Source organism: Mobula hypostoma, chromosome 13 (genome assembly GCF_963921235.1).
Source record: "Mobula hypostoma chromosome 13, sMobHyp1.1, whole genome shotgun sequence".
Classification (NCBI taxonomy): domain Eukaryota; kingdom Metazoa; phylum Chordata; class Chondrichthyes; order Myliobatiformes; family Myliobatidae; genus Mobula; species Mobula hypostoma.
Genome location: NC_086109.1, coordinates 94,835,799 through 94,857,750, shown reverse-complemented (window position 1 = coordinate 94,857,750; position 21,952 = coordinate 94,835,799). Strand labels below are relative to the sequence as shown.

The following is a 21,952-nucleotide window of genomic DNA, read 5'->3' as shown; positions in this document are numbered from 1 at the left end:
AGATCATTTACAATGCTTGCAAATCGTGTACGCAGCACTCCTGATAAATATCTCTGGGTGGAGTTGTCTCTTGGCTCAGTAGGTCAGAGGGTGTTCTGTTCATCCTCTGTTCCAGAGACCTGTGTGCAGAGGTGGATAGTCATGGAGAGGAGTGTCCTACTCCTACTGTCAGATACAGTCAGGTGTCGAACAGAGCTCTCGGGTGGATGGATAAAGTCCCTTGGTGAAAGGGTAAACTCCCTAATGTAGCAGGGGTAAACCTGGAGAGTATCCTCCCCATGAATCAGCATTGTCATTACTTTGTCAGCTATCTCATATCTGGCATCCGCCTGTCTGGTCACACTTCATTGGTGGTGAAGTGCAAAACCCTGAAAGGAACTAACTGCATATGAGGATTGAACATGGATGCTACTTGAAGGGTGGGATGTGGAGTATTCTGATTATTTGCCGCTAAGTAACTGTTTAAAGATTAGATTAGATTATGAGAACACGCAGTCCTCTTTTATTGTCATTTAGTAATGCATACATTAAGAGATGATACAATGTTTTTCCAGAATGATATCACAGAAACACATGACAAACGGATTTAAAAACTGACAAAAACCACATAATTATAACATATAGTTACAACAGTGCAAAGCAATACCGTAATTTGATAAGAACAGACCAGGTAAAGTCTCAGAGTCTCTCGAAAGACCCATCATCTCAGGCAGACGGTGAACCTCCAGCGCCGCAAACTTGCCGACGCAGCATCCCGGAAGCATCCGACCACAGTCCGACTCTGAGTCTGTCCGAAAACTCCGAGCCTCCGACCAGCTCCCCGACACCGATGCACTGACCACCATCTCTGCTGAGCGCTTCGACCCCGGCCCTGGCAACAGACAATAGGCAAAGCCGAGGATTTGGGGCCTTCCCTCCGGAGATTCTCGATCGCACAGTGACAGCGGCAGCGAAACAGGCATTTCAGAAGTTACTCTGGATGTTCCTCTGTGCTTCTTCACGTCTGTCTCTATCAAATCAGGATTGTGCACAGCATCCTACTTCACAGATACGATATCAATTCGGAACGGCCGCGCACGCTGCGTCGCGCCACTATCTTCTCCTCCATCCAGATTAGCTTTATTTGTCACATGCACATCAAAGCATACAGTGAAATGTGTCATTTGTATCAATGACCATCACAGTTCGAGGGTTGTGCTGAGGGTGCCCAAGTGTCGCCACGCTTCAAGCGCCAACATTGCATGCCCACAATTTAGTAACTCTGACTTGTACATCTTTGCAATGAGGGGGGAAACAGAGGAAATTCATGTGCTCAAAGGGGGAACATAAAACTCCTTACAGACAGTGGCAGAATTGAATCCCAATCACTGGCGCTTTAAAACATCATGCGAACTGCTATGGTACCATGTCACCCTTTCACGACTTACTCACTGAGCAGGCATATTGTAGTCTAAGGACATTTGCCACTTTTTCGTTTTCATGGAGTAGACTAGAGATGTGGGAGCGAGGGTGCACATGGGATGGTGCCTCGCCTCTATCAGGGAGCTAGTTGTTCATTTGCAGGTGTCTGTCACCAAAGGATTAGAAGTGGGGATATTCAAAGTATATTTATTATCAAAGTATGCATCAGTATACAACTCTGAAATTCAGAATCAGATTAATTATCACATGTGCATGCTAACATGCAATGAAATGTTAACAACCAACACACCCAAGGATATGCTGGGTGCAGCCCACAAGTATCGCCACACATTCCAACATAGCACACCCACAATATTCAGCAGAACAACAGAAGAAACAGCAACAAAACAAGCCCCTTTCCTACCCTTGCTCCCACCCACTCCCTCACACCACACGGACAGGCCTCCGACCACAGGACAGGCCGCCAGGGCTGCTGGAAGTGATTGTTACACCCAGGCTGCAAGGCGCTAACTGGGGATGGAACAAGCTGTATGCTGTCCTACCCGAGCAAAGAGTCGCGTGTTGTTTTCGAAAGCCCTCTCCCATTCTGCATTTAGCAGATGAATTTGTTTTGAGTGGGAGGATGCACTCAGCTGACAAACACCTTGGGGAATAGCAGAGAGCAATATCTTTTTCAATATTATACCTGCTGCTCAACGCCATGATTCATCTTGTAAATTAGTACCAAATGAGTGTAGGCTGCAGTTTACGATGCAAATCACAACTCCCAGTGTCTTGTATAAACAAAAGATCCTCTCCTCAGACATGTTTCTATTGAGATCTCAGTGGTGGCAGCAGCTTGAAGAGAGTCCTGTCTTGCAAGATGTCATTGTAAGCTGACTGTTCATATGGTGAAGTCTGATTGAGGAGAGATGCAAGTTGCTGACAGGAGGAGAGAAGCTTCAGTGAGTGTCTCCTTGGCAAGATCAACTCAGCATCACTGCAGTTACAGTACTGTGTAAGTGTCTGAGGTACATTTATATAGCTAGGGTGCCTAAGACTTTTGCTCAAAACTGTATTTGTCGACAAGGAGCAGAGTGCAATTTTGCAAATCTGGCAGATCTGCAGATGCTGGAAATTCAAGCAACACACACAAAGGATGCTGGTGAACGCAGCAGGCCGGCCAGCATCTATTGGAAGAGGTACAGTCAACATTTCGGGCCAAGATGTCCTGACAAAGGGTCTCGGCCCAAAACGTCGACAGTACCTCTTCCTATAGATGCTGCCTGGCCTGCTGCGTTCACCAGCATTTTTTGTGGGAGTAAAGGATGTTGGGAATGACGAGATTAGAGCAATGTGGGAGGGATTTAGGATAGGTGGCAGAGAAGGAGTGCTGGCAGGAGGTGGGGGTGTAATGCAGTGCAGACACACCATGGCCTGAGACACCAAGCAGGGTCATTGGATTTCAAACAATTAGTTTATTGATCATTACAGACTGTCTCTCTGGTGCTTCCCACTCCCTCCCCTCTCCCTTCCCCTTTTCCCAAACGTAATTCCCTCCCTGCCTCTTTCCCACTCTCAGTCCACAATAGAGACCCATATCATCACTCACATATAGTATGAATTATTTTGTGGCAGCAGTTCAGTGCAATACTACAGTACTGTGCAAAAATCCCAGACACCCTAGCTACATATATGTGCCTAAGACCTCTGCGCAATACTGTGAATATTCCAGAATGCAGCCTTCCCTGCGGGTCATCAAATCGACCTGCTCCTATGCCCACTCCCTCTTTCTGCTTTTCTCAGAGCCTCACTTCTTCATTTAGTATTTCCTTCCAGTATTCTAGTAGAATCTTGTTTTGTTGTCTTTCTCCCATCATCTGTAGTTGAGGTTTTGATCCCTGTTGGATTCTGGTGTTTTTGATCCAAGGTTCAGAAGTCAGGGAAGAGGCGCAAAACTTGCTGTTTCACGATTGTTTCATCAAGTACTTATAGAACAAAGGAAACAGTAGCAAAAGGCTTAAAGACAAGAGACTTAGATGCTAAGAAAATTAAGAAGATGGTGCTGCTTTGTGTTTAGCTATTTTATACGACAGAGATGAGGAAAAAATCCATTCAAATCTATAGATAAGAATTCACCAATTTCAAAGTAAATTTATTATCAAAGCATATATATGGCACCATATACAACCCTAAGGTTCATTTTCATGTGGGCGTACTCCATAAGATATAGGAGTAGAATTAGGCCATTTGGCCCATCGAGTTTGCTCCACCATTTCCTCATGGCTGATGCATTTTCCCTCTCAGCCCCAATCTTGTCCCCATTGCCCCTATCCCTTCATGCTCTGACTAATCAAGAATTTATCAACCTCTGCCATAAATATACCTAAAGCATTGCCCTTCATAGCCGCCTGTGGCAGTGAATTCCACAGATTCACCACTCTCCGGCTAAAGAAACTCCTCCTCATCTCATTCTAAAAGGATGCCCCTCTATTTTAAGGCTCTGTCCTCTGGTGTTAGACCCTGCCACCATAGGAAACCTCCTCTCCACATCCACTCTATCGAGGCCTTTCAGTGTTCGATAGGCTTCAATTAGATCACCTCTGATTCTGAAGTCCAGTGAGTGCAGGCCCAGAGCCATCAAACACTCTTCATATGCCTTTCAATCCCAGAATTTAGTGAATTTCCTTTGAACCCTCTCCAATGTCAGCACATCCTTTCTTATATGAGGGGCCCAAAACTGCTCACAATAGTCCAAGTGAGGTCTCCTCAGTAATTTATAAAGCTTCAACATTATATCCTTGCTTTTATATTCTAGTCCCCTTGAAATGAATGCTAACATCTCAGTTGCCTTCCTCACCACAAACTCAACCTGGAAATTAACCTCTGGGGAATCTTGCACGAGGACTCCCAAGACCCTTTGCACCTCCGATTTTTGAATTTTCACTCCATTTAGAGAATAGTCAACCCTTTTATTTCTTCTAGCAAAATGCATGACCATACACTTCCGGACACTGTATTCCATGTGCCATATCTTTGCTCATTCTCCTAATCTGTCTGTCCTTTTGTAGCCTCTTTACTTCCTTAAAACTGCCTGCCCCTCCACCTATCTTCATATTGTTTGCAAACTTTGTAACAAAGCCATCAATTCCATCATCCACTCATTGATGTATAACGTAAGAAGCATTGGTCCCAACACAGACCCCTGTGGAACGCCATTAGTCACTGGCACCCAACCAGAAAAGGCTCCGTTTATTCTCACCTTTACCTCCTGCCAATCAGCCACTGCTTTATCTATGCTGGAATCTTTCCTGTTATACCACGGGCTTGTAGCTTGTTAAGCAGCCTCATGTGTGGCACCTTATCAAAGGCCTTCTGAAAATCCAAGTACACAACATCACCCAATTCTCCTTTGTCTATCTTGCTTATTATTTCTTCAAAGAGTTCCAACAGATATGTCAGGCAGGATTTTCCCTTGAAGAAACCATGCTGACTACAGTTTATTTTATCATGTGTCTCCAAGACCCCTGAAAGAACATCCTTAACAATCAACTCCAACATCTTCCCAGCCACTGAGGTCAGACTAACTGGCCTATAATTTACTTTCTTCTGCCTCTCTCCCTTCTTTGAGAGTGGAGTGACATTTGCAATTTTCCTTTTTTCCGGAACTATTCAATGATTTAGGGATTCTTGAAAGACCATTACTTATGCCTCCCCAGTCTCTTCTGCCACCTCTTTCAGAACCCTGAGGTGTAGACCATCTGGTCTAGGTGACTTATCTATTTGCAGACCTTTCATTTTTCCAAGAACCTTCTCCCAAGAAATGGCAACCACACTGCTCCCGACACACTCGAACTTCCAGCATACCGCTAGTGTCTTCCACAGTGAAGACTGGTGCAAAACACTTACTCGGTTCATCCTCCATTTCCTTGTCCCCACTTACTACCTTTCCAGCGTCGGTTTCCACCGGTCCGATAACCACTCTCACCTGTCTTTTTCACTTTATGTATCCGAAGAAAGTTTTGGTATCACCTTTAATATAATTGGCTTACTTACTTTCTAATTCTTTCATTTCCTTCTTAATTACTTTTTTAGTTGCCCTATGTAAGCATCTAAAAGCTTCCCAATCCTCTAACTTCCCTAATTTTTGCTCTATTATATGCCCTTTCTTTGGCTTTTCTGTTGCCTTTGACTTCTCTTGTTAGTTATGGTTGTGTCATCTTGCCTTTAGAATACTTCTTCCTCTTTGGGAAGGCCTGTGCCTTCCAAATTGCTTCCAAAAATTCCAGACATTGCTGCTCTGCCATCGTCCCTGCCAGTGTTCTTTTCCAACCAAATTTGGCCAGCTCTTCTCTCATATCTCTGTAATTCCCTTTATTCTGCTGAAATACTGAGACATCTGACTTTATCTTCTCTGTCTCAAATTTCAGGGGGAATTCTATCAAATTTGTGATCACTTGCCTCTAAGTGGTTCTTTTACCTTAAGATATCTAATCAGTTCCAGTTCATTACACAACACCCAATCCAAAACAGCTGATCCCCTAGTAGGCTTATCCACGAACTGATCTAAAAAGCCATTTCATAGGTATTCTAGAAAATCTCTCTCGTGGGATCCAGCACCAACCTTGCAAATCTAGCAAAACATTGCTTTTTTGGCATGCATTTTCTATCTCCCATTGTAATTTTTATACCACATCCTTACTGCTGTTTGGGGGTCTGTGTACAATTCCCATCAGGGTCTTTTTATCTTTGCATTTCCTTAGCTTTACCCGCAACAATTCAACACCTTATAACCCTTTGTCACCTCTTTCTAAGATTTTATTTCATTTTTACCAACAGAGCAACACCAACCGCCCTGCCTACCTGCCTGTCCTTTCAATACAATGTGTATCCTTGGACATTAAGCTCCCAGCTATATTCTTCTTTCAGCCTTGATTCAGTGATGCCCACAACATCATACCTGCCAATATGCAACTGTGCTACCTCATATCCCTTATACCATATACTATGCACATTCAAATACAACATCTTCAGTCCTGTATTCACCTTTTTCAATTTTGTCTGCCTTTTGCATTGCAACTCATCTTGTAGTCTGCAATTTTGCCCTGTCATCAGCCTCTGCTTGCTAGGAGGCTCTCTACATACTGCCTCTGTGCGTAAACCATCTACCTCATACTTAGCACTATCACTCTGGCTCCCATCCCCCTGCCAATTTAGTTTAAACCCTCCTAAACTCTAGCAAACCTGTCTGCAAGGATATTGGATCCCCCCTCAGGTTCAGGTGTAACCGTCCTTTTGTTGTGGTCATACCTACCCCAGAAGAGGTCCCAATGATCAATTAATCTGAAACCTTGTCCCCTGCACCAGTTCCTCAGCCACACATTCACCTGCCAGATCATCCTATTCTTACACTCATTGGTACATGGCACAGGCAGCAATCCAGAGATTACTACCCTGGAGGTCCTGTTTTTCAGCTTTCTACCTAGATCCCTAAAATATCTCTTCAGGACCTCCTCACCCTTTCTGCTTATGTTATTGGTGCCGATATATATCAAGACTACTGGCTGCTCACCCTCCCCCTTGAGAATGCCGTCAATTCTGACCCTGGTGCCCGGGAAGCAACATGCCATCTGGGTAGCTCTTTCATGCCCACAGAATCTCCTCTCTGTTCCTTTGACAATGGAATCTCCTATCGCCTAGTTCTCTTCATCTCTCTGCTCTTCTGAGCCACAGCACCAGACTCAATGCCAGGGATCGGGTCACTGTGGATCCCCCTGATAGGCCAACTTCTCAACAGTGTCTAAAGTCTTATAGCTAATATTGATGGAAACGGCCGCAGGGGCACTCTGCACTTCTGTGCATTTCCTTTCCTTCTCAATAAATCGGTAGAATAATAACCATAGCAGAATCAATGAAACACCACACCAGCTGGGGCGTTCAACCAGAGCACAGGAGACAACAAACAGTGCAAATACAAAAAGAAAGAAATAATAATAAATAAATAAGCAATAAATATCAAGAACATGAGCTGTATACCTTGAAAGAAAGTCCATTGGTTGTGGGAACATTTCAGTGATAGGACAAATGAAGTTGAGTGAAGTTGTCCCCTTTGGTTCAAGAGTCTGATGGTTTAGGTGTAGTAACTATTCCCGAATGGTGGTGTGAGTCCTGAACTCCTGTACCTCCTTCCTGATGGCAGTAGCGAGAACTGAGCATGTCCTGGGTGGTGGGGGTCCCCGATGATGGATGCAGCTTTCCTGCAACAGTGGTCATTGGCGGGGAGGGCTTTACCTGTGATGGACTGGACTGTATCCACTACATTTTGTAGGATTTTCCATTCAAAGGCACTGGTGTTTCCATACTGGGCTGTGTTGAAACCAGTCAGTATACTCTCCACTATACATCTATAGAGGTTTGTCAAAGTTTTAGATGTCATGCCATCTTTGTAAACTCCTCGGGAAGCAGAGGTATTGCTGGGCTTTCTTCATGATTAAGCTTGCATGCGTGGCCCAGGACAGGTCCTCCGAAATAATAACACAAAGGAATTTGAAGTTGCTGACCCTTTCCACCTCTTGTTCAATACTGCAGAACCAAGTTAACCAATGAGAAAGGCCTTATTCACTTAATGCGGAGCAAAGAAGCTTCCAAAGCTTTCCAGAATTATACTTTGTATAGCCACAAGAGGCATATTCAACCGTAATATGCATATAAAAACTACTTTAAAATACAGGCAGATAATTAATTATTAAACTGCAAAGAAATCTAAGAATTAACTAGTCAGATCCAACACCCCCTTTTGAATGCTGATATTCACAAAGGATCCTCACCATCCAGGCCATGTGCTCTTCTTACTACTACCTTCGGATAGGAGGCACAGGAGACTTAGATCCTACACGACCAGGTTCAAGACCAGTTAATACCCCTCAACCATCAGGCTCCTGAACCAGTGTGGATAACTTCATTCACCTCAACGCTGAACTTCCACAACCTACAGGCTCATTTTCAAGGACTCTACAACTCGTACCTTGTTTTCTTTTGCACGATATATCTTCTTTTGTACATTGGTTGTTTATCAGTCTTTGTTTATATATAGTTTTTCTTAAATACTATTACATTGATTTGCGTACAGTGTATACGTACTTTGATAATTTTTTTTCTCTGACTTTGACGAAGAAAGTTTTATTTGTGAACCAAGTTCAGCAGGGCTAAAATATTCCCACTCTTTGTCCACGATGCCTTTATTTCTGGTGCTTCAGGAACAGTAAATTATTCTGCGGGTAGATTGTTTCCCTACCAGCTTCTTGTGTCCGTTCCTGATTTTCCAATTACATATTAACCCTTTCTATTTCTGTCTGCGTGCAGTGGGGCCACGATTTCCGTCCTGATTACAAGAGGTTGAATGAACTGCGGCAGAAGTTTCCGTCCATCCCAATGATGGCCCTGACAGCTACAGCCACTCCACGGGTTCAGAAGGATATCCTCAACCAGCTCAAGATGCTGAAGCCTCAAATGTATGTAGCCTTCTTTCTGGGGAGTGGTGTGAAGACAATGAAAATATATTTTTGTTTAGAATCATAGAGCACTACAGCACAGAAGCAGACTCTTTGGCCCATTTAATCAGTGCCAAACTGTTATTCTGCCTAGTCTCATTAATCCATAGCTGGAACCATAGCCTTCCCGTCCATGTACCAAACTTCTCTTAAATATTGCAATTGAACACACATCCACCTCATCCGCTGGCACCTGAAATATAACAGCTGTGCCTTTCACCGAAGGTGATCTTCCTGACACTAAGGGTTTTAGTTTTGACAGAGGTTTACTTTTATTCCTCTCGTGTCCACACTCGTGCATCTGAAGGGCTCCAATAGTAGGGTCACAGTCATATTTACCTCTTTGTTTTCCCAGAGTAAGGGTGCTGAGGCCAAATCAGAACTTGGCACTTTGTTCTTTTGCTTAAACACTTATCAAGTGAGCCATTGGAGGGAGCCCTTACACAACATTTGAAAGTGGCTCAGAGGGAACGACCTGACTCAGATAGAAATTTTCTGGCCTCTTCACCCTTCCTTTCCAGCCCTGATGAAAGGTCTTGGCCCAAAATGTCAACTGTTATTCCCCTCCATACGTGCTACTTGACCTGCTGAGTTCCTCCAGCAGCTTGTGTATGCTGCTCTGGATTTCCCTGTGTTTCTGTAGCCCCACTTACTGCCTCGGAACATCCTGTGGCAGAGCGGTTCTCTTTGTGTCCTGGCTGACATTTATCCATCAATTAATGTGTCAAATGCTTTATTAGATATTTTTGGGAGCTCACTGTGTACAGATTGGCATTAACATCACAACAAATTACACTTCAAAAAGTACTTCATTATCTGTAATGTCCTGAAGGAATGTGAAAGCCATTATAGAAATTTGTATTTAATTATTTTTTTCCTAGCTGTGCCTTCCTGAGGTTGCCCATTTACACCCCTTCCTTGGTATTCCTACTAGAGTATGAGAGGGGAATTCCTCAGTTTTATATTCTGCAGTGAGATTGAATTTGTAAAATCAGCTTCAGTTGCTCTGCAGTTTGCCTGGGGTCTGCCTGGGAGCCAGCCGCCACTTACTTTTATGGCCAAATGCAGAGGTTTCGTTTGAATCTCCGCAGATTCACCATGAGCTTCAACAGACACAATCTGAAGTATGAGGTCCTGCCAAAAAAGCCCAAGAAGATTGCTGAGGATTGCATCGAATGGATCAGAAAGAACTACCCACGTGAGTGTTGCTCAGCTTGTATGCTGCTGTGCCTGTGTCTGCTTGCATATAGTACTGATCATTTCTGTACACAGCCCAATGACTTTTGACAGTTTAATCTCATTTTTTATATTTAGAGCTAAGTATTTATTAGGGCTCCGTGACTCATTGATGTATTTTGGGTTGTGATGCCCCATAAATGTAACAGGTCATCACTGAAGTTTGTGATTAGTCACATCTTGAGACAGAGAGACAGACAGGGCAGAGATAGCATGCATAAAATAAATGGGATTGTGCAAGCAATTGTTTGCAGAATTTCTTTTCTAGAAAGAATTATTATCTTTAACTGTAGTTATCAATCTGTTTATAATTACATAACTGACCAGTTCTCCTTGTAGGATCCTGTTTTGACCAAATAGCTGCTACCTTATTGTTGACCTAGTTAGTGCTTACACTTCAGATTAATTCATTGTGTTCATACACATTGACTTGCTGCCTCATGTGCTGGCTACGTCCTAATGTTAGACCCTAGAAACCGACATGCACGCAGAAGCATTGCTGAGGATTCCTACCCTCCATCCCATAATTTGACCTGCTACTATACAGGAGCATCAAGACTAGGGCTGCCAGACTGGGTAACAGCTTCTTCCATCAGGCTGTGAGATTACTGACTACCCTGCCGCTACAGAGGTCTCATCTCTAGGATAGCAACCTGTTTACTGTTACCTATTTTCCAAACTACACGCACTTTGAATTATATTTTATTAGCTTATTTGTGGTAATATTTTGTTTTATGTGTTGTGTGTTAGATATTTCCTGCATTTTGTTCCGGAGGAACGTTATTTCGTTTGGTTGTATGTATGTACGTTCAGATGACAATAAACTTGAGAAGAATTAGCAATGAGTTACTAAGCCCCTCGAGCCTGTTCCGCCACTCACATATTCTCTACCTCTATGTCACTTTCCTGCAAGAAATTTCTCTTCATTTCTGTCCAAAATGGCCTAATCCTTAACCAGGACCCCTGGTTCCAGGCTGAAACAAAAAGTCTCAGCCTGAAACGTCGACTGTTTATTCTTCTACATTGATGCCGCCTGATGTGCTGAGTTCCTCCAGCATTTTGTGTTTGTTGCTCTTAGAGGAACTGATGGGGTAGATATGGGGAGGGTGTTTCCCAGGCCTGGAAGCCTGTGTAGATACTTGATCAAAATCCAAATACAGCAGGTCTTCTAGTCACCTTCTGCTCTACTAGAAACATCCTCGGAGAGCTTCAATGGATTCGTCAAGTATGATTTCCCTTTCCGTCACCCTGCTGAATCAGATTATTTCTGAAGTGTCTTGCTATCAGAGCCTTTAGTAGGGATTTTGGCGCTTTCCCAATTACTGATGTCTGCCTAACAGGTCGGTGGTTCCCTATTCTCCATTCTTATTCTGCTTCATTACTGAAATAGAAACCACAAGCAGTGAAGTGTGAATCACATCCCACCTCCTTATACACATAATGCCACCTGATTTTCTTTTGATTTCTATTTGTAAATAAATGGATTGTATTAAATTATGCAGCACGATGTGGCTCTAGACAGCAAAACCCTGCCAACTTAAGGGAGATTTTCGCTGTCAATACTCTTCAGTATAATCAATCAATTATAATGTATTTCTGTGATTTACTGAGCCATGGCCATTCAGTGAATTTAGTCCTAAATTGTATTCTAATCTCTTGTAAGGAGCACCCGTCACAGTTGGTGCCCCTATGTAGGGAACATCACCAATGCCAAATGTTACAAAGAACTTCGTGTACAATCTCTGTTGTGGTGAAAAATCATTTCATGACCATAAACACAAGAGATTCTGGAGATGCTGGAAATCCAGAATAACACACACAAAATGCTGGAGGAACTCAGTAGGTCAGGAAATGAATAAAAAGTTGACATTTCAGGCCAAGACCTTTCATCAGGACTGGAAAGGAAGGGGGAAGAAACCACAATAAGAAGTTGAGGGGAGGTGAAGTGAAGGACTACAGGTTAGAATGTGAAACCAGGTTGGTGGAGGAGGGAGGGGATGAAGTGAAAAACTGGGAGGGGATAGTTTTCAGGACCATTCTGTTCTTCCCTTCCCGTGTGTGTTGAGATTAATGTCCACTGTCAAGGGGAAAAATATTTCATTTCACAATTTGAACATAGAAAGTACGAGCTCTTCGGCCCACAATGTTGTGCTGACCTTTTAACTCACTCTAAGATCAATCTAACCCTCCTTCCTATATAGTCCTCCGTTTTTCTATCATCCAGGTGCTGATCTTAGAGTCTTTAATAAATGTCCCTGGTGTGTCTGCCTGTACTGCCTCCTTTGGCAGGGCGTTCCATGAACTCGCTATTCTCTGTGTTTAACAAATAACCTACCTCTGACATCCCGCTGTATATTTTCCTCCAATTATCTTAAAATTATGACCATAATTATAGCCATTTCCACCCTGGGAAAATTCTCTAGCTGTTTGTGCCTCTTATCATCTTGTACACTCCTTTCAAGTCACTTCTCATCTTCCTTCACACCAAAGAGAAAAGCTGAAGATTTCCAGACCACTTTATAGCCAAAAATAGTTATTTTTGATTTGATCACTTGTGTAAAGGAGGAAATTCAGAACCAATTGCTCCATGAAAGTGATCAGGTGGTATATTTTGGTGATGTTGGTTGAAAGGTATAAATAGGCTGACTCAAGTAGAACTCTTTTACTCGAGAGCAGGTGTACCATGCGTTAATGTCTCGCAAGATGGCACAACCAGCACCCAGCTGGAGAATCAGCTCAGATTTTTAGGCTTCTTATGTGGAGTAGGACCCAGCCTGCTGACCCCTCAACCATCAGGCTCTTGAACCAAAGGGGATAACTTCACTTGCCTTCTCATTGTTCCCATAGTCAATGGACATGCTCTTCATCTCATGTTCTTGATATTTATTACTTATTTATTATTATTGTTTTGTTTTGTATTTGCACGGTTTGTTTTCTGTACTCTAGCTGGACACCCTAGTTGGGAAGTCTTTCAATGATTCTGTTTTAGTTATTATTCTATAGATTTATTGAGTATGCCCACAAGAAAATGAATCACTGGGCTGTATATGGTGACATATATGTACTTTGATAATAAAATTTACTTTGAACTTTTTAATGTGAGCCACAGCTGACAAAAGCATGGAACTCTATACCTCAATTTTTAAGTCCTCAGATACCAGACTTCTAATCTTAAAATGGATACAGTCTTTCTTTGCCAACATTGTTATGTAATCCTTATATCACCTTCTATCTTTGGTCACCTTCCTTGCACATTAGTGCACCGCCACCCTGACCTCAATTACCTCCTCCTTCCACAGTCTACCATCAGTCTACTGGCTTGTCCATACTCGCGGTTGCGTTGAAGAATGATTTTCGAATTTCAGTCAAGTAGCCTTTTCCTCCATATCCAAGTCATTACGCAACAGGAAAATGGACACAATTGTTATTCAGTATGTCACTGTTTATTCTAGATTGTTCACATCAGTGAGAGAAACCAGGTGGTGTTGAGGTCAAGAAGGAGATTGAGTTATAGTGCCCTGGTTCATATTTTTTTTACTGTTATGCTGTTCTGTATTTGGTTTTTGTGCTGTTCTTTGCAAGCTGCTTGTTTGCATTACTGTTGAAGATAAGAGGAGAAATTTTGAGAGCTTAGGGCTTTTCTCTTGGGAGTGAAGAAGATGAGAGCTGACTTGATAGAGTTGTATAAGATGATAAGAGGCATTGATAGAGTGGACAGCCAGAGACTTTCCCACAGTATCAATGGCTAGTACATCTTAAGGTGATTGGAGCAAGATATAGGGTTGGATGTCACTCACAGAGAGTGGTAGGTGTGTGGGATGCTCTGACAGCAGGTGGAGGTAGAGGGACATACATTAGGGACATTTCAGAGATATTTAGAAAAGCACATGGATGAATGTAAAATGGAGGGTATGTAGAAGGGAAAAATCAGATTGATCTTGGAGTAGGTTAAACTGCTAGTACAACACAGTGGGCTGAAAGGCCTGTACTGTGCTGTTCTAAATCCCAAATGATTGCCGAGGTTTGTTGCCATCTATTGGTCATGTCCTGATTTCAAAGGTTCAAAGTCAAGGTGTGTGTACAGAATACATCTCTCAGATTCATCCTCCCACAGGCAGCCACCAATCAAAGAAACACCATGGAACCTATTCAAGAGAACATCAAACACCGAGAACGCGAGAAGGAAGAACAAATTGCACTTATATCAAAAAACGAGCAAACAATGCAGACAAGTAGTATTCAGCTTAGTTTGGTTCAGCGCCACTCCACTAGCCAATGCAGATCACAGGGCCATTCTCCACCAAAGTAGCCCAGTTTGCATCAATTGCCCCAATCAAACCACTCACAAACAACAAAAAAAAAGAGTAACCAGAATTCAAGAACACATGCACCACGAACCTCAAAATCCCCCAGCACAAGTCCACAGCCTTGCCGGTCAATCCTGGCAACGTGGATCTTAAAACTCCTGCACTTTCCCCCAACAGCAGCTAGTGAGAGGGAGAGGAAGTCTGGTCAAACACAGGCAGACAGTGCCAAACACCGACCCGTCCTCCGCTCTCGCCCTCATCCACTTCACCTTGCTCGATGCCTCAATCAGAGAGAAGCAATGGAGTCGATTGTGGGCTTCCACCCTCCACGCCTCAATTGGAGAGAAGTGATGGAGCGGAGTGTGTGGCCAAACTACCAGGCCACACACTCTGCTCCAAACCTCATTGAGCTCCCTTGGAGGCAGCAAAGTGCCGGTTTGCTCAGTAGGCCCCAAAACACACCATCAAAGTGTAAAGTACAGGTTTCAATCGCAAGCAGCTGAGTAGTGGAATCATATTTGAGAGAAGTGAAAGAAGTAGTTTCGTGAACTGTCAGCAGGATGTCACAGTCAGTCTCACTGTTCGCTGATTGATTGATTTAACTCTGGTAGATCTTCCATCCTTAAATAATGCTGGTGCTTGGATGGTTTGGAGCTTCACTAACCTCCTTGTTTACATTATATACAGACGACTCTGGGATTATTTACTGTCTGTCTCGACACGAGTGTGACACTGTAGCTGAAAAGCTGCAAAGGAATGGGATTGCTGGTCTGTCCTATCACGCTGGCCTGGACGACGCCAGCAGGGAAATGGTACAAAACAAGTGGATTAACCAGGATGGCTGCCAGGTAAGAGGCTATGATGTGTTCCAGTGGTATGCAGGAGCTCTCTGTAGCCTGCTCTGTTAACCACTGATATATTTCATCCAGAAAGAAGACAATGCCTGAAACAAAATGACTAGCTTATTTAGAGGTGCAACTAGTACGGCAGAAAAGAAAGATTTAAAGGTTAATTGTTAGCTTTATTTGTCACACGTACATTGAAAGATGCAGTGAAATCCGTCAATTGTGTCAGTGACCAACACAGCCAAGGATGTGATAGGAGCAGCCCGCAAGCATCGCCATGTTTCTGGTGCCAACGTCACATGCCCACAGGTCACTAACGTAAACCCGTATGTGTTTGGAATGTTTATTTTATTTATTGAGATACAGCGCAGAGTAGGCCCTCTGGCCCTTCGAGCCACACTGTCCAGCAATCCCTTGATTTAATCCCAGCCCAATCATGGGACAATTTACAATGACCAATTAGCCTACCAGCTGGTACGTCTTTGGACTGTGGGAGGAAACCAGAGCACCCGGAGGAAGCCCACGTGGTCAAGGGAAGAATGTACAGACTCTTTACAGGTAGCGGTGAGAATTGAGCCCGGGTCGTCTGTATAATAAAGCGTTGTGCGAACCACTACGCTGCCATGCCATGGGATGAAACTGACGCAGTCACAGAGAGTATGTACAGACTCCTTACAGGCAGTAGTGAGAATTGAACCTGGATTACTGACACTGTAAAGCATCGTGCTAACTGCTCTGCTTTGTATCACAGGAGAAAAATCAGCTCATTGGTCCCTGATTTCCCCCTCGTCTTTCAATCTTCCCCTTCCATCCAATCTGCCTGAAAACCTCCTGTTCAATCTGCTTTCAATGCCCCTAAAGACAACCCATTCTAGATTACAACATGGTTGCCTTATTTAAAACACGTCCCTCTTTATCTCAAATTCTTTCACCAGTCACCTACGGGTGTATGGCATGCAGTTAATGCTTTACAGTGCCGGCTGTAAGATCGGGCTTCGATTCCTTCTGCTTTCTGGAGGGAGTGTGTATGTTCGCCAATGACTGTGTGGGTTTCCCTCCACATTCCAAAAATGTACGTACAGGTTAGGGTTAATAAGTTGCTATGACGGCAACTCTTACAGACTGCCCAGCACAACCCTCACTGATTTGATTTAACACAAACGTCACGTTTCGCTGTATGTTTCGATGTACAAGTGATAAACTTTGTACTTTATTGTCGCCAAACAATTGGTACTAGAACATACAATCATCACAGCGATATTTGATTCTGCGCTTTACACTCCCTGGATTATAACTATTAAATATTAAAAATATTTAAAATAATTATAATTAGTAAATATTAAAAATTTAAATTATAAATCATAAATAGAAAATGGAAAGTAAGGTAGTGCAAAAGAACAGAGAGGCAGGTCTGGATATTTGGAGGGTACAGCCCAGATCTGGGTCAGGATCCGTTCAGCAGTCTTATCACAGTTGGAAAGAAGCTGTTCCCAAATCTGGCCGTGCGAGTCTTCAAGCTCTGAACCTTCTCCTGGAGGGAAGAGGGACGAAAAGTGTGTTGGCTGGGTGGGTCGTGTCCTTGATTATCCTGGCAGCACTGCTCCGACAGCGTGCGGTGTAAAGCGAGTCCACAGACGGAAGATTAGTTTGTGTGATGTGCTGCGCCGTGTTCACGATCTTTTGCAGCTTCTTTCGGTCTTGGACAGGACAACTTCCATACCAGGTTGTGATGCACCCTACGGTGCATCTATAAAAATTAGAGTTTTTGGGGACAGGCCAAATTTCTTTAGTTTTCTCAGGAAGTAAAGGCACTGGTGGGCCTTCTTGGCAGTGAACTCTGCTTGGTTGGAAGCTAGTTCTAATTTTTAACCTTGAGTTACTGGAGACTGCTTCTCCCTTTCAACCCTTACCGTCAACTGAGTTTCCCTGTTTCATAAATCCTCCTAATTTTGAGCAGCTTAATTAAATTATTTCCTAAAATGAACAGTTTCATATGAGAGAGAGTCTAACCTTGCTCACTGGCAATAGCATGACTGTCTCCCCCACTCTAGAGGTTATACATAAAAATTGCTCAGTGGCTGAGTGTCATGATTCATCTTCCATCTGAAGCCTTTCCACCATCTGTAGTGCACTAATCAGGAGTGTGAAGGAGTGCTCTTTACCTTCCTGAGTGAGTGGAGCTTCAATGACTCTAAAGAGATTTAATCCCATTTTGGACAAAGCTGCCCACTTGATTGACATCTCATCCACCACTGTGTGTTTTTATATCCTCCAACATTGACTGCAGTGTGCTCCATCTATAAAATGTTCCTCCGTCCTTCCCTGATCTCATTTCCATTCTCTACCACCAAGAAGAGCGGAGGCAGAAAGAATGTGGAGGCAGGTTCCCTCTCGTGCTGCACACATTCTGACTTGTATAGCCAGTCCTTCATTATCTTTGGGTCTAAATATGAACTTTCCTCCTTAGCAGCATCTAGAAGGACTGCAGTGGTTCAAGAAGAAAGATCTCCACCGCTTCTTCAAGGGCAATAAATACAGGACTTGCCAATGAGGCCAGATACTGAAAGTGTTTAAAGAAAAAAACCTTCACTCAACTGCTAATTAAAATCCCTCACCCCTGAGATTATTCTAGAAAACTTTAGGTTTGTCAGTGTTAAAATTGTGTAAAACACAATCGATATTTTGCTGTCGAAACTTTGCAAAGGCCGACTTTGCTATGACTTTGGGTTAAGAAGTCTCATCTATTCTCTATGGCAAAGTGCCTTGAAAATCTGAACCTTAAGGTGTAAAAGGGCGGTGTTGGTCTGTGTTGTACAGAGGAGTGGTGATAAGATTAAGGACCGTCAACATGACTTCCTGTGACTGCTGAGCAAAATTAATTTATTCTGGACTCTAGGTATAAGAATCAAAACCACCTATGCAGTTGTCCCTGGTGGTGGAGAGGGTTGTGCCCATGATGGAGCTGACTGAGGTTACAAGTCTCTGCAGCTATTTATTTGTTTGTTTGTTTATTTATTTCTGAGATACAACACGGAACCGGCCCTTAGAGCCGACCCACCTGGCAATCCTCATTTAATTCCAGCCTAGTCACGGGACAATTTACAATGACCAATTAACCTACCAACCGGTACATCTTGGGCTGTGGGAGTAAACCAGAGCGCCCAGAGGAAAGCCACGCGGTGATGGGGAGAACGTACAAATTCCGTACAGGCGGTGGTGGGAATTGAACCCCTGTCGCTTGTACTGTGAGGTGTTGTGCTGACCACCACGGTACAATGCTGCCCTGTTAAACTACCGTCCCACCCTTTCTAATCTTTCCAAACCTGTTGTTTTGCAGCAGTAGTACAGTGCAATACATAAAACATTGCTATAAGTTACAAAAAGAAATATAAAATATAAATAAATTAGTGCAAAAAGAGAGCAAAATAGTGAAACTATAGTGTGGCAGAGGGATAGAAACTTCTGCGAACACGTTGAGTGTATGTTTTCAGGCTTCTGTACATCCTCCCTGATGGTAGTATCGAGAAGAGGGCATATTCTGGCTGGTGAGGGTCCTTAATGATGGATGCTGCTTGGATCTTGCTTTTTGAAAATGCTCTCGAAGGTGGGGAGGCTAGTGCCCATGATGGAGCTGGCTGAGTTTACAACCTTTTACAGATTTCTGATCCTGTGCGTTAGCCCCTCCGTACCAAACAGTGATGCAACCAGTCAGAATGCTCTCCATGCTACATGTGTAGAAATTTGCTGAAGCCTTTGGTCACATACCAAATCTTCTCAAACTCCTAAGGAAATAAAGCCACTGTATTTTACAATAGGTTCTTGGATCCAACTTGGTGAAATACACAAACTCCAATTATCTACTTAGAACTACAAAACTGTGTTTATTAGAACATAACAGACCAAGCATTAAAATATTTATCTCGGTATGTAGGGGCCCCTCTTACTGCAGCACACTTCTCACTCATCCACGGCACTGTTTGTGACCAGCCCCTTGATGAGGCCTCGAGAAGTACCTCATATCCCCTGTCTGCTTTACTTTTATACCCTTCCACTGATACTATATTTTTCAGTGGTCTTAGGCACACATATATATCCAGGGTGCCCAAGACTTTTGCACGGTACAGTATTTGTCAATGTGGAGCGGAGAGCAAGTTTGTAAATCTGGCAGGAGCAAAGGATATTAGGAATGGCGAGGATGGAGTGCCATGGGACAGGCAGCAGAGAAGTAGTGCCAGGGGCAGGGGTTTCTGTAGGTTCAGGCATACTCAGCCCTCAGACACCAGACAAGGTCATTTGATTCCAAACAATTGTTTTATTGATCATTACACAATGTCTCACTGGTACTTCCTGCTCCCTCCGCTCTCCCTTCCCCTTTTCCCAACCATTATTCTCCCACTCTCCATCTGCAAATGAGACCCATGTCAGAATCAGGTTTATATCATTGCTCATATTTCATGAAATTAGTTTTTTCTTGTAGCAGTACAGTGCAATACATAAAATTGCTACAGTACTGTGCAAAAGTCTTAGACATCCTAGTTCTAAGTATGTGCTTGAGCCTTTTGCCCAGTACTGCATGAAATGCCGTGGTAAGTGGACCAATGCGTAGTCTAATCTCAAACCACCAAAGCAGAATCACTCATCACCTCTCACCACTCTTCACGAGTCCCACCCCTGTCTTCACAAATGTTCATGTTTCCATTGCTGTTCCTCAGTATTCCCATTGTAGTATCCTAAGCTCCTGCAGCTGGTTCTATTGCATTCTGGGCCACAAACAAGAACAAAGATTGACCCTTTATAATACAGTCACTGACGTGCCTTCTTCATAATTGCATCAATATGTTGGGCCTGGGATAGATCTTCAAATGATGTTGACAGCCAGGAATGTAGCATCTTCGCTTTTTGTGTTCCTTCAGGTGATCTGTGCCACAATTGCATTTGGCATGGGGATTGATAAGCCAGATGTTCGCTATGTCATCCACGCCACGTTACCCAAGTCCATGGAAGGGTATTACCAAGAGTCGGGTCGTGCAGGAAGAGATGGGGAAACTTCACATTGTATTCTTTTCTACAGCTATAGTGATGTCACCAGGATCAGGCGCATCATCCAGAGTGAGTAAGGAACCAGTTGTTGACAAAAACTTAACAGGGCAAGTCAGTAGTGGCTGCTGACAACATTTGGCTTGTTGTTGATTTGTGGTACTGTGTAAAACTGGTTTCCTTATAGGGAGAGAGTGATGCTGTGAGGGAAAGATGGTTTTTTTAAAATTCCCATTCACTATAATAATGTGTGTCTTGCTGTTGTGACTAAAACCTATTTAAGTGCAAACTGGCGATTAGCTAGAGTGCCATATACACCCCTGACACAGTGCCCTGAACTTGAAGGCCCTGTTAGTGCCCTGAGCTATATCGCACCAATCCACTCAGCTTGTGCAATAGTAGGCGATATCATCCAGGTTAAAAGGTTGGTATAACTTTGTGGGCCGAAGGCTGTAATGTTGTTTGAGTGGAAACACTCCAATTGCTTGTTTGTGAAGAAAGTGTCATCCAAGGATCTTGGTTTAAGCTTTTAGAGATTTCTTAAGGTCTACAAGAGCTTAATGCAAATTTGAAGCAACAAGCAACCCACTGGAAGTACTTGGCAAGTTGAGCAGCATCTGTGGGAGGCAATGTACTGTGCACGTTACTTTGCCCCCACACCTGCTCAGCTCTTCCACCAAATTGTTTGTTGCTCCAGATTCCCTTGTCTGCAGTTTCTTATGTCTCTTGATATGAATTTGGGTTCTTTTTCTTGATTATACATAGAACTTAGAAAACCATCACATTACAAGCCCATGATGTTGTGCTGACTTTCTAACCTACACTAAAATCAATTGTAACCCTGATCTCCTATGTAACCCTCCAGTTTTCTTATATTCATGTGTCTAAGAGTTTCTTAAATCTCTCTAATATATCACCTCTACCACCACCTTGGCAGGGTATTCCATGCCCTTACGCTCTCTGTATTTAAAAAAAAAACTTAGCTCTGACATCTCCTATATACTTTCCTTCAATCACCTTAAAATTATGTTGTCGAGTATTAGCCATTTCTACTGGGAAAAGGTCTCTAGCTATCGACTTGGTATGTGCCTCTTATCATGTACACTTATATCAAGTCATCTCTTATCCTCCTTTGTTCCAAAGACAAAAGCCCTAGCTTACTTAACCTGTCCTCATGCCTCCCATCTGGGCAGCACCCTGGTAAATTTCCTCTGCACCCTCTCTAAAGCTTGTATATCCTTTCTATAATGAGGCAACCAGCACTGAGCACAGTATTCCAAATGCTCTAACCAGAGTTTTATAGGACTGCAATATTACCTCAGAGCTCTTGAACTCAATCCCTGACTAATGAAGGCCAACACACACTTTTACATCGTAAGTGCACAAGTATGGGCTTGGTTGTGGCACCAGAATAATCTGCATCCATGATTATACACTGTAGTCCCAGTATGTTCATTCTGCTCTGGCTGACTCAGAACATCTGGCAGGAAAAAAAGAGCCAGGATTTCATGGGGAAATTATACAGCAAGCCTCATGCTTGACCCTTAAAAGCATAACAATGTGTGACAGGGAGTAT

The 21,952-nt window shown here is 43.2% G+C and overlaps 1 protein-coding gene across 3 annotated transcripts in view; it reads left to right on the top strand.

The window, feature by feature from the left end:
• Positions 1–21,952, top strand: part of blm (BLM RecQ like helicase) — an 88,822-nt gene that overhangs the window by 37,831 nt on the left and 29,039 nt on the right. For all 3 annotated transcript variants that reach the window (XM_063066221.1, XM_063066222.1, XM_063066220.1), the window contains 4 exons: positions 8,764–8,912; positions 10,043–10,149; positions 15,182–15,342; positions 20,253–20,448. In XM_063066221.1, coding sequence (XP_062922291.1) covers positions 8,764–8,912; positions 10,043–10,149; positions 15,182–15,342; positions 20,253–20,448 — 613 coding nt within the window. The remainder of the gene's footprint in view (positions 1–8,763; positions 8,913–10,042; positions 10,150–15,181; positions 15,343–20,252; positions 20,449–21,952) is intronic.